This window comes from Pongo pygmaeus, chromosome 6, assembly GCF_028885625.2.
Source record: "Pongo pygmaeus isolate AG05252 chromosome 6, NHGRI_mPonPyg2-v2.0_pri, whole genome shotgun sequence".
NCBI lineage: Eukaryota > Metazoa > Chordata > Mammalia > Primates > Hominidae > Pongo > Pongo pygmaeus.
In genome coordinates, this window is record NC_072379.2 from 104,614,578 (window position 1) to 104,627,721 (window position 13,144).

At 43.4% G+C, this 13,144-nt stretch overlaps 1 protein-coding gene and 1 pseudogene across 1 annotated transcript in view; one reads left to right on the top strand and one right to left on the bottom strand.

The window, feature by feature from the left end:
* LOC129041573 (septin-7-like) overlaps positions 1 to 4,620 on the top strand; it is a 46,658-nt gene extending 42,038 nt beyond the window's left edge. The window contains exons 12-13 of the mRNA XM_054497072.2: positions 1,639 to 1,777; positions 2,816 to 4,620. Coding sequence (XP_054353047.1) covers positions 1,639 to 1,777; positions 2,816 to 2,928 — 252 coding nt within the window. The 3' untranslated portion in view covers positions 2,929 to 4,620. The remainder of the gene's footprint in view (positions 1 to 1,638; positions 1,778 to 2,815) is intronic.
* LOC129040838 (protein phosphatase 1 regulatory subunit 14B-like) lies at positions 307 to 919 on the bottom strand (annotated as a pseudogene).
* Positions 4,621 to 13,144: the final 8,524 nt, after the last annotated feature.

Here is a 13,144-nt window from a genome sequence, read left to right on the forward strand (position 1 = left end):
TAGAATCACTGTAACTTGTTGAAAATCCGCATTTCCAGACTTAACACCCAGATATTCTTTTTTTTTTTTTTTTTTTTTTTAGTTGCACCAAAGGCGGATCCTAGCTAAAAAGGGCCCGCGCTGCAGAGTCAATATAAAAACACAAAAAGTCCCACCACTTTAGTAACAAAAACCCCAAAAGTGAAAACTGAGGGGGCAGAGGAAGAGACCCCGGGCCAGGGGCACGAGGAGCCCTGCTCATGGCATCAGGCCTGGCCGTAGGGTCCCCCACTATTGCTGTTGCTATGAGGTCGGGGGGCAGCGATTGTCCTGTGGGAGCCACCGTTAGCCTGGGTCGGGGACCGTCATTTCTTCTGGGGTGTGCTCAGCTTCTGCATGCCCCGGATCTTGTCCAGGAGGCCAGAGATGAAGGCCTCTGTGGGTTTGTAACAGTCAACCAGCAGCTCCTTGACCCTGGCAGCCCAGGCATCGTCAGTCTCCATGTCCAGGAGCACATCCACGTCAATCTCCAGTTCTGGGATCTACTCTTCCTGGCAGTCGCAGAGGCACGTGAGCTGCTCCAGGATCCACTCCTCTAGGTTGAGGCGCTTCCGTAGCTCCTTGCTCTCATACTTGACGGTGACCTTCCGTTGGCGCCTCACTAGGCTGTCTCCTGCGGCCCCAGAGGGGCTCTGAAAGTAGACGCGTGGTCCTGGGCCGCCACTGCCCGGCCTGGGGTCCAGGGACGCCAACGCAGCGCCCCCGTGCGGTGCCGCTGTCTGCCTTGGCGGCCGCCGGGACCACGTGCACGCGTTGGGCCCTTCCCTGCGCCGCCGCCTCCGGGAGGCCGGCCGGCTGGCTCGGGTTAGGTCCCCGGCTCCGCTCCATGCTGCTCGGCGGCGAGGGCAGCGGCGGGGGCACCCGGGGGCAGCTGCAGCATGCGGAGCCCCCGGGCAGGGCCTGGCCGCGCCCCGCTCCCTCCCCGCCGATCCACCTGCCCTTTGTCCCCGCGACCGCCACCCCTTAACACCCAGATATTCTAATTCAGTACATCTGAGTGAGGTCCAGGATTCTATATTTTTAACAAACATCCCAGGTGATTTGAATGAAGACCAGTGTCTGAGAAAGACTGCTTACAGGAATCGGAGTACTTCACTGGCATCTTTGAGCTCTTAGGGTCCTAAAGTACCTGCTTTCTTTTCACTTGTCTTAGCTTTCTACACTTGGAATTGGGTGGCTTATTCAAGTCCTAGTTCTTCCACTTTCTGGCTAGCAGTCTTGGGCAAGTCACTTAAATTCTGCAACTATTTCCTCATCTGTACAATGAGAACAGTGATCACTGCCCAGCCTCCAACATATTTGTGATTAAAGAAAAACGAGATAAGATAGTAATTTTCCATTATAAAGTACCACACATTGTTAAGTTTATTGCTTTTTTTTCCCCCCCTGTTTCCCAAGATTATTGTCTTGGGTCATTGGCCTTTTCCGTGGCAGGTCCTAAAATAGGAGGAGTCTTTGACAGTGCTTTCCAGGTAGTACTCTGAATTTACATCAGGACTATTCAGTGCTCATACTCTTATCATTAGGAGTATGGATGAAACATACTTCTGCTTCTGATTTCTTAAATAGTTTGGTTTTATATATTGTGCTGTGATTTAGCTCCAGCGGCACCATGAGCAAATGAAAAAGAATTTGGAAGCACAGCACAAAGAATTAGAGGAAAAACGTCGTCAGTTTGAGGATGAGAAATCAAACTGGGAAGCTCAACAACGTATTTTAGAACAACAGAATCTTCGAGGTAACTAGTAGCAGATTACTCAGAAATGTGTGTATTAATGTTTTAAAGAATTGTTTTCCTAACTTATTTAAAAAAACATTAGAATAACACTTAAAACGTCATCACCCATTATGCATTCCAAACACAACGGTTTCCATGGATAAATATTTTTATATGGATGGATACAGCCTGTGTCCATTAGCAGTATTTTTTCAGTACATTTTCCATGACTTAATCTTCATGATTATGATTTGGCAGCTTCATAACATTCTCCCCAATTAACTCACCTTAACTGGATTTCTTACCTCCTCCCCCCAATTATTGGACATAAGGGTTGTTTTCAAATTTTGACATACAAAGGGAACATTGCTCAAAATCTATTATATATTTAGGGGTACATTTTAATTGTGTTGAATTATGTTTTTACGATAAAATTCTTAAGATAAAATGTTAGATATTTAATTTCCAATACAGCTAATCAGTTACTTTCTCTTTAATTTATACAAAATTCAATATTTGTACCTTGATTTTCTTTTCCTTCATAGTTTCATTTAAAACTGAAAAGTGGCATTCCTATAAGGATTCTATAATTTATCTTCATTACTAAACATTTTCAGATTTGACATTTGTTCTACTACATTAGCCTACTGTTAACATTTTCCCCAAAGAAGAGGAAAATAGATTTGTAAAAGCAGTTGCACTTCAGAATGCAAATGACAGTGGGGGAAAAGAACACCCTGTTTGATGCCAGTTGATATTTTTCAGTTTGTGCTGTTTTATTTGGGAAGAATTGTTCTTGTATATTAAAGTGGGGTTTTGCCATATTTTTTACTGCTTATCCTGGAATTTTGTCAAATATTTGATTGTCTAAGAAAATACTATTATAGGTTAACATTGTCTTAGTTGTATACCTGTAAATCTTGTGATTTCTTTAAATGAAAAAGTAGTATCTGAAAATCCCAACATTGTTGTAATTGGGTTAGCTATTGTTGTTATCATGTTGTCTATCATGTTTATAAAATGGTCACTCATCTTGATTATTTTCCTTTCATCATTTAGAACCTTGGAAAAGAACAAGAAGAAAGGGCAGATCTTTTAAACCCTCTATTGACCACCAGTTACGTATTAGTTGCCAATATGCCAGCTTGGACATCATTGTTGGATCCGTTTGACCAGTTTGCACTAGTTTTATCCATAATGATGGATTTAACAACATGACAAAAATTATTTTTGTTGTTGTTGTTCTCGATGGAGATTAAGATGCCTCGAATTGTCTAGGGTGTTGTGTACTTAGAAAGTAACAGCTCTAAGTAGCTTTCCTACATTTTCTTTTTTTTTTTTAATTAAACAGATATCTTTGGTTTAATGCAAGAGAACATTTTACTGTTGTACAATCATGTTCTGGTGGTTTGATTTTTTACAGGATATTCCAAAAAAAAAAAAGGACTCTGGAAGGTTTTCATTGAGGATAAATTGCCGTAACATGATGCAAACTGTGCTTCTCTATGATAACTATAATACAAAGTTTCCATTCAATGCAGCATATACAATAATATAATTTAGTCTAACACAGTTGACCCTATTTTTTGACACTTCCATTGTTTACAAATACACATGGGGAAAAAAAAAACCCTATATGCTTACAGTGCACCTAGAGGTTTTTTTTTTAAATAACAATCTCTTTTTGTTTGTTTGTTTTGGATTCGTTAAATATATATTTTTCTCATTTAGTGCCCTCCTTAGCCAGAGTCTCATTACTGCTTCATTTTTGTAATAACATTTAATTTAGATATTTTCCATATATTGGCCCTGCTAAAATAGAATACAGCATCTTTCATATGGTAGGAACCAACAAGGAAACTTTGCATTAACTCCCTTTTTACACTTTATGGTAAGTAGCAGGGGAAAATGCATTTATAGATCATTTCTAGGCAAAATCATTTCTAGGCAAAGCTAATGACCAACCTGTTTCTACCTGTATGCAGTCTCTTTATTTTACTAGAAATGGGAATCATGGCCTCTTGAAGAGAAAAAAAGTCACCATTCTGCGTTTAGCTGTATTCATATATTGCATTTCTGTATGTTTTGTTTGTATTGTAAAAAATTCACATAATAAGCCATGTAGTGATGTAATAATAGAGTGTGGGGGCTTCAATATTCTACAGTCGATGTACAAGAGTAGAGTATGTTTGGGAAGAAACTTTTCAACTTGAATTTGCCTCCTCTGTGATGACATCTCTTATATGCTTGTGCTGATTTTCTAATTTAAGAGATACCATATCTCTCTATTCATTTCTATCTCTCATTTGTATGCTTATTTTTCTGAGAACAATTTTTTTTTTTTCCTAGACAGGGTCTTGCTTCGTTGCCCAGGCTGGAGTGCAGTGGCACAAACACGACTCACTGCAGCCTCAACCCTCTGGGCTCAAGCAGTCCTTCTGCCTCAGCCCCTTGAGTAGCTGGGACTGCAGGCGTGCACCACCATGCCTGGCTAATTTTTGTATTTTTTGTAGAGATGGGGTTTCATTATGTGGCCCAGGCCGATCTCGAACTCCTAAGCTCAAGTGATCCACCCACCTCAACCTCCCAAAGTTCTGGGATTACAAGCATGAGCCATCATGCCTGGCCTCTGAGAAGTTTCTAACTCATTCAGATTAGGTATACTCTCAAGTCCCTGGAAACTGAATTTTTTAACTGGAAAGAGAGTGGTGTAATTTCTCAAGGTCAAATGATGTAGATTTTAACATAATACATAATTTAAGTGTAATTAATGTAGCCCAGTTTATTATCTTGAAATGTTTTACCCTATTTACTTTTTAAATTAATGACCTAAGCAGAGGGAATAATTATAAGTCAATAGCAGAGACTGTTGTTTGGGTGTTTTTTATTTATTTTTTTCAGTGTTTGTGCTGAGAGATTGGGTTAACATCTCTAGCCAAAAATGTTTGGTTTTAGGGAGGCTAAGAACAACCTACTGAATTTGGAGAATGCAAAGGTAAAAAATTTATACAGACTGCCTGCCTAACTGATTAAGTACTGCTGCTTCTGGGAAATATTATTTCAAAATTGTATGTATTATAATAACAAATTTCTAAGACACATTCATTGTTCTACCATCCTAATGAAAACTTTCAGAAGTTTTTATCCATGGCATGCCCAGGGTGTCACCTGAATCTGATGTAGGATCTATATAACTTTACTAGGTCTTTTTATTGTTGACTCCAGTCTTAAGTATATTAGAAGGCTCGTTTTGCTATTTGGTCTGTGGATTTCTGCAAGGATCATTCACAATACATGTAAGGCCTTAGGTAGGCCTAAGGAAAGGCCAGCCTGTAGAAAGCTAAACGGCAGTGTCTGTTCTCCACTGTCAGAGGCATTATGTAATTGAAGTATCCTGTTAGCCACTGTCTTTCTGCTAATAAAGTGGGGCTGAACAAGTTAGCACTAATAATACCAGTGAACCACTTGGGCACCTTGTGGGTAAAGTTTTGCTGCCACCTAGTGGAATGGGATACCATTGCCTCCTTATCAGGTTCAGAAGCAAGTTGTGAAGTTGCTAATAAAATGGACACAGAGCTTCTTTCTGTGTAGCTCAGGCTGTAATCTTGAAAGCTTGAGGAGATACAGACCCATGCCTCTCGGACTCATTAGCTGGGTGTCACCACTACCACCTGCACATTCTGACCCACCACATCTTAATATGTTTTGTCCTCTTGGAGAAATTAATCTAGGAGTAGAAGTCAGAATATGGTAGGTGAGGAGAAAAAAGGAAAGATGGCTTGATAGCAACGAATGCATCAGGAGCAAAATGTTGACTCAGAAAGGTATCTAGATCACAGTCTCCAAACCTGATGTTGTTTCCTTATGAAAATATTTTTGAGTGTCCATGATTATATGTATTGATATCAGGGAACCTGCCCCGATATTTATGTAGGTTCTTTTCTATTTTCCCTAAGCGTTGGCCAGCTTGAGAAATAAAGGGACAGAGTACAAAAGAGAGAAATTTTAAAGCCGGGCGTCTGGGGGAGACATCACATGTCGGTAGGTTCCGTGATGCCCCACAAGCCACAAAAACCAGCAAGTTTTTATTAGGGAGTTTCAAAAGGGGAGGGAGTGTGCGAATAGGTGTGGGTCACAGACATCAAGTACTTAACAGGGTAATAGAACATCACAAGGCAAGTGGAGGCAGGGCGAGATCACAGGACCACAGGACAGAGGCGAAATTAAAATTGCTAATGAAGTTTCGGGCACCGTTGTCATTGATAACATCTTATCAGGAGACAGGGTTTTGAGATCAACCGGTCGGACCAAAATTTATTAGGCAGGAATTTCCTCTTCCTAATAAGCCTGGGAGCACTATGGGAGACTGGAGTCTATCTCACCTCTGCAGTCTTGACCATAAGAGACGACCACGCCCAGGGGGGCCAGTTTAGAGACCTACCCCAGGTGCGCATTCTCTTTCTCGGGGATGTTCCATGCTGAGAAAAAGAATTCAGCGATATTTCTCCCATTTGCTTTTGAAAGAAGAGAAATATGGCTCTGTTCCGTCCAGCTCACTGGTGGTCAGAGTTTAAGCTTATCTCTCTTATTCCCTGAACAATTGCTGTTATGCTGTTCTTTTTTTAAGGTGCCCACATTTCATACTGCTCAAACACACATGCTGTACAATTTGTGCAGTTAATGCAATTATTACAGAGTCCTGAGGCGATATACATCCTCCGCAGCTGACAGGATTAAGAGATTAAAGACAGGCATAGGAAATCACAAGGGTATTGATTGGGGAAGTGATAAGTGTCCATGAAATCTTCACAATTTATGTTCAGAGATTGCAGTAAAGACAGGCATAACAAATTATAAAAGTATTAATTTGGGGAACTAATAAATGTCCATGAAATCTTCACAATCCACGTTCTTCTGCCATGGCTTCAGCCGGTCCCTCCGTTTGGAATCTCTGACTTCCCGCAACATATTGATCAATGAAAATATGTGTCAACAAATGTACTGCTACACTATTGTGAACATTATGGAACAAAATTTGAAAGAGTAAAACAAAAAGGTTAGTTCCTAAGGCCCAATGAAGTATTACTCTACACCTTGGAGGGCATCGATTGATCTAAGTAGTATGTGGATAGTTAATAGTTACTGTTGAATCACCAAGGAAGGTCCTAGTGAAGACTGCTGTGGTGTCCTACTTGATTTGAAAGAAAAATTTGCCACACCAGTAAATTGAAGTCCTTTCTAATTAAAAGCTTGCAAATGTAAGTCCTTGTACTGCATTCAGAATTTTACCTTCCTCTTTTGTAATAACAGCTTCCCATAACTGTCCTGTTCCAGACGGTAACCTAAGTAGTTACATGTATTATCATCATTTAATCCTTAATAGATAACAATTGGATAAGTTATCTATTAAGATAACTTAATATGTTATCTAATAATTGAATAAGTTAGTAAACATTTTAAACTCTCAGTTTCCTCATCTGCAAAAGGATGAGGAAACTGAGGGTTTAAAATATTTAGTAGCTTATTTAATAAGTGGTAACTGACAGAACCAGAGTTTGAACTGGTCTTGGTGACACCAGAGCCTGTGTGTAAATCTTATGCCTTACTAGCACCTGGTCTGCTACACTGCCACATTTCTGAAGCATGATCTATGGAGTTGTTAGCACAGAGCAGATGCTCCCTGATTAAGAGGGGCAGCTGGCCACCAGGCAGCCTGGAGAAGCAGAAAGCACCGGACACACTAATTGTCTCAGTTTAGACCCCAACTCTGTGAATTGGGCATGTAACTTTTCTGAATGTTTCCTCAGCTATAAAATGGGCCCCATGCCTTTGCTGTTCGGAGTGAGGATTACATTGTGACTGGAGTGAGGATTACACTGTGACTGCACACATTAAGGTGTCCGGACCTTGAGAATGTGATAATCTGTTGGGGTCATGACAGACCAAAAAGTATTATTTCTTCTCAGTTTTAGTGACAGTTTATTTTTAGGAAGTGTGCATAGTGCCATGATAAGTCTCTGGATCTGCTTCTCTGTGCACAGAGATAGTCTTTTGGAGTTAATTCCATGGAAATAAGGTAACTTTGGTCAAAAGAGGAAAGGTGTTAGTAATTGGAGTTATAAAATACGTCATTCTTTGTAAGTAATGCCGAGATGGTTTATCATCTTTAAAGTCTCTCATCTTTAACAAAAAGTTTTGCTGCTTTTCAAGCAAACTTGGTTCCTGTAATTTGGGATTAATCCATAGAATGTTCAAAGTTTGGTGTCAGCCATTTTCAGCAGAAAATAGGGGCTGACAATTTCCTGTGTTCTTTAGAAGACTTTGAAAGCTTCATGGGAAGAATGAAGACTATTCTTGGCCTGAACATTTGCCCCATGGGGTGCTGGACCCAGCCAAGCAGCCTTGTGTTAGCAAAGAAGGGTCAAGTGAAAGGAGACCTTGTTCTGTGCCAGGCTCCCAAAGGGTAGCCTGAAGCCTTATTGGCCACACAGAACCTCTGTTTTAGATGCTGTTTGTGGACCTGCCGAAATCGAATGCCACTCAGGCTTTCTGAAACCCTTTTGGGGTGGGAAGAGGCAGTAGTTGACACCTCTGAGAGCAGAGGTTTGTGAAGATGTGGCATAGATGAGGAGGCTAGCAGAGGCAGGATGGTCAGGCATTACCAAGAAACTTCCTTTTTGTTCTCTTTGTTCTGTCTTTGAGGTGGGCCACCCTGCTTAGCTCCCTTTCGTCCAAGTGTGTTGCAAGGGAGCAGCATTTCACCGGGATATTTGCAAGTAAGTAAAGCACAAATTTCCCTGGGTGAGGGGCTGGCTCTCACCCAAGTATGGGGATACCAAATTAACTTGTTCTGGCAAAGGCATACAACATTTTTACCCCTCATTTAATTATGTTGTCTTTGAATTTTTAATGGTCTCTTTCATATTTAAATATATGCTCTACTCTAGTGTAGCACAGAGAAGTTCCCTTTGTCTTGGATAAGCCAGTAGTTTTAGGCAACTTGGCAAATGGTGGGTGAAGCAATGAGCACCCTGGCATGACCTCTGGTGTTAATGTGAGCTGTTTTCCTTGCGTTTCATAAGTCAGGGAATATATCGGTGGGGCATAGTGGGAGCTGTAGAATCTTTTTTCCATAGGGATAAATCTCAATGTGATTATACAAATCTCTGGCTTAGCCTGATAAAGTTAAAAAACAAAACTAAATATTTCAGGAACACAGTTCTGTCACCCAGACACAAACGAAATCTTCCTTAGACCTTTGTATTGCTGGGCAGAAGTGCCACAAACTCAAATTGGCATTTTCTGTCTCAAATCTCCACCTCATTAGTGCCTAATTAGACCCCATCCCTAAGAGTCGGGTGCTTGGAAGATGGAATGGAGACCACTGATAAAAATTCACCTTCTGTAGTCTCCATTCAGGTATGATTGGCCCGATTATAGCTCATGTCCTGAAAAGGAGATAGGAGGCTTTTTTCTCCAGCTCGTAAGAACTGATGAACTCATCACACCAAATGCAAATGTTTTAGACAGTATATTCAAACTGGGAAAAATACCTGCCTATCAAGGGAGTGAGAACTCACTTGGAAGTCTCAGGGAAGGAAACAAAATTGGAAAAGCACAGCAATAAGCATTTGTGGAGTAGTTGCTGTGTGCAAATACAGAGCGTTCACATAGACTCTAAACTAGAGCTCATGAGAATGCTATGACATGGCCATTTTCACCTCTTCATAAAAACAAGCAAGCTAAAATTTCACTGTGTGATTCCCTAACATTTGTATTTATTATCCATTGTTCCACAGTAAATGCCCCTCAATCCTATCAACGAAATTTAAACCACAATAATCTGTAATAGTAACATTCGTTATCTTAGTTTCTGCAGGTTAGGAAGTAAGCGGTTTAGCTGGGTGGTCTGGCAGGGTGCGTTGCAGTAAAGATGGTTGGCTGAGGCTGCAGTCAACTGTGGGCTTCAGTGGGCCTGGGGGGTCTGCTTCCACGATGGCCCACTGACATCACTGGCGAGTTAGTGTTAACCTTTTTTTTTGAGACGGAGTCTTATTCTGTCACCCAGGCTGGAGTTCAGTGGCGTGATCTCCACTCACTGCAAGCTCCGCCTCCCAGGTTTGTGCCATTCTCCTGCCTCAGCCTCCCGAATATAGGTGCCCGCCACTGCGCCCGGCTAATTTTTTGTATTTTTAGTAGAGGCGGGGTTTCACCGTGTTAGCCAGGATGGTCTCGATTTCCTGAGCTTGTGATCCGGCCGCCTCAGCCTCCCAAAGTGCTGGGATTACAGGCGTGAGCCACCGTGCCCAGCCTGGCAAGTTGATGTTAAGAGTCCTCAGCTCCTTGCCGCATGGACCTCTCTCCACCAGGGCTGCTTGAGTGGCCTTGTGACATGGTGGCTGGCTTTCTCCCTGAGCAAGTAATCCAAGACAGAGCAAGGCATAAGCTACATGGCTTTTATGGCCCGGCTCTGAAAGTCACACACATAATTTCCCAATATGCTGTAGCTAATGCAGCTTAGTCCTGTTGAATGCGTGAAGGGGTTGTACAAGAGCGAGAGTACTAGAAGGTGGCTGCCACAGTATTTTATCCATTTTCTGGGTAATAGACATCTGTTCATTTTTACAAATAATGCTGCAGTGAATATTTCTACATATATCTTGCCTAAATATTCAAGTGTTTCTATAGGCTTCTGTACCAACATGAACAAAGCCAGCAAATGCATCATTTTTAGGTTCATAAACCTCTGTATGGGTTTTCTGGATGCATCATGCAGAATGTTTTATTCCCCTGCCTCTTCCCCACTCAGACCAGATCTCTCTAAAGGCCACCTTACATCCCTTACAGTCTCTTGACCAGAGAAGGGAATGGGATCTCTCCCTTTGCCTTAGAGTTTGGAAAGTCTCAGGGAAGAACTTTGACAGCTCCAGTAAGGAGGGTGGTACAGATGTGGTCACTGGGAACCACTGTGAGCCACACAGCACCTCGGATAGCCTGCAAATCTGCCTTCTCCCAGGGACTGGATAAATGAGGTGCCAGTTCTCCAGCCGCCGACCTGGGCCTTTGAAGCAGACTCACCCATACCTCATGCACCAGATCCAGGCATAACAGGTGGGCCATCCTGGGGCTTTGGCTATGTTGCTGTCATCCTATACTCCTTTTCCCCACATGCAGACAGGCCATCATGAGACTCCACGTCTTTCCGCCCCTCCTTGCTGCCCAACCTGGATGTAGGTTTACACTGGCCCCTACTCCATGGCCATGTATACAAACCCTGCATCCCAGCACGCGCTCCCCCTCATCCCAGTGCTGGCTTCCTGCTGGTATCCCCAGCAGATTGCCAAATGCCCCTTCCCCATTTACATACTGTTAAATGGACTTTTGACTTCATATTTTGGCATAATTTCAAACAATTTACAAAAAGGTTGCTGAAAACACTTTTTGGTCTGAACTATTTTTGAGTCATTTGCAGCCTTGATGCCCCTTATACTAAATATTTGTGTGTATTTCCTAGAAACTCTCCCGTAATAACAGTACAATGATCAAAATGTGATGAAATTTAGTGAGCTTTTAATAAGACTTAAAAACATGTATAGAGCTCTTAGATAATTCAGTATGTATTCATATTTATATACTTTGCATTTTGTATTAAGTTCAAAGTCCCCAATTCAGGCTGTTGTGCTTGCATTTTCCTTCAAATGAATTCAAAGGGGGGTCACTCAGTGTCCCTGGGCCTGGCCCCCTTTGGTGCCAATAGACCCTGTGGGTTGATTGGATGGAATCAGCAGCAGGATTGACACTTGTCTAGGGTTCAGGCTCCCAGTTCACTTCTCCCTCCATTCTGTGAAGCAGCCTTTTCTTTTCCATCCCTCCCTCCTCTGAGCTCGAGGTTATTGGGGGCATGGGTGCAGGTGCCCACTCTGCACCAGACAGGCACATACACTATGCTCCTGCCCTCCAGGACCGCGTGGCCTCAGAGAAACAGGCAGGAAGCATCTGAGAGGGACGCTTTTTAGTGCAGGGTCACAGTCTGCAGAAAATCAGGCGTGGTCAAAATCAGTGTTCCCTTCTGAGGGCCCAGTAAAGACCCAAACCCTCAGGCTTCTGTCCCCACGTCCTAAGTGGCACTGGACCCCAGCCTGGGCTCTAAGTGTCCCCCGCCCGCGCTGGCCACCTCCGGGTGGACCCTAGGATTCCGTAGCCGCCCCCTAGCCCCGCGCCTGTGGGTCCCTTCTCCGTGGGGCCTCCGGTCTCTTAGGGTCGCCGGGGGCTGGAACCCGTGAGGCCACCCTCCGAGGGTCAGCAGCGGCCGAGGCCGTTGCCACAGAAGGTGGCAGCACCTCCTCGCGGGTCGTGAGGAGTGGGCTCCCCCAGGGGGCTTCTGGAGCGCGACCCTGCGACCCACGCCATTCAGCAGTGGGATTTTATTTTGTTTCAGAAATACTCCAGGGCCGTGTAGTCTTTTTCTCTATTTAGGGAAGAGGTTTAAGAATGTTACAAAAGCAACAGACGCCTGAAACAGAACGTTACATCCCAGCATGAAGAAAGCACCCACAGAGTATGCTTCCCCCAGGGGTTAAGCATAGAATCTCCCCGTGGCCCGCAGTCCCCGAAGAGTAAGGCAAGGACCCAGCGGATGGAGGGGCAGTACGGCACTCTTCCCCAGGGCCCGCGAACAAACGTTAACAGGCTGAATGGTAAGCCAAACGTGGTATTCCCTGCCATGGAATGCTCTTTAGCCTTAAAAAATGTGAGAGTCTGATGCGTGCTTTCAGGTGGGTGGACCGGGAAAAATTTATGCTAAAAGTTAAAGAAGCCAGACATGAAAGGACAAATACTGCATGAGTTCACAAGGAAATATTTAGAATAGGCACATTCACAGGGACAGAAAGTAGGTTACGGCTTACCCAGGGCTGGAGGGAGAGAAAAATAGAAAGTTATTGCTTAATAGGTACAGAGTTTCTGTTTAGGAAGATGTCATGCACGCTGCTGAATTGTAAGTTAAACATTGGTTACATGGCAAATTTTATATGATATGTAGTTTCCCATAATTTAAAAAATTGTGAAAAACTATCATGTTTACTCCTCTGCCTCCCATTCACCTCTCTTAGGCCAGGGGCAGTTGAATGACTTAGCTGGAGTCGTGCAAATGGAAGGCACAGGATTTGAGCCCATTGCAAACCCAGCAGGACCATTAAGGGACAGCGTCCCCCTGAGCAGCCGGCAGGCGCCTGGACCTGGAGGGGCTGCACTCTCACACCCCCTCACATCCCTGGGAGCATCGCAGGTTACTCATCAACTTCCTCATTCTTTTCTCTGTGCTTTCTTCGGCCTGGGCCTGGTCTGGGCCTTAGGGTGCTGGTCCCAAGCTTCCCCAAGACAGGGAGT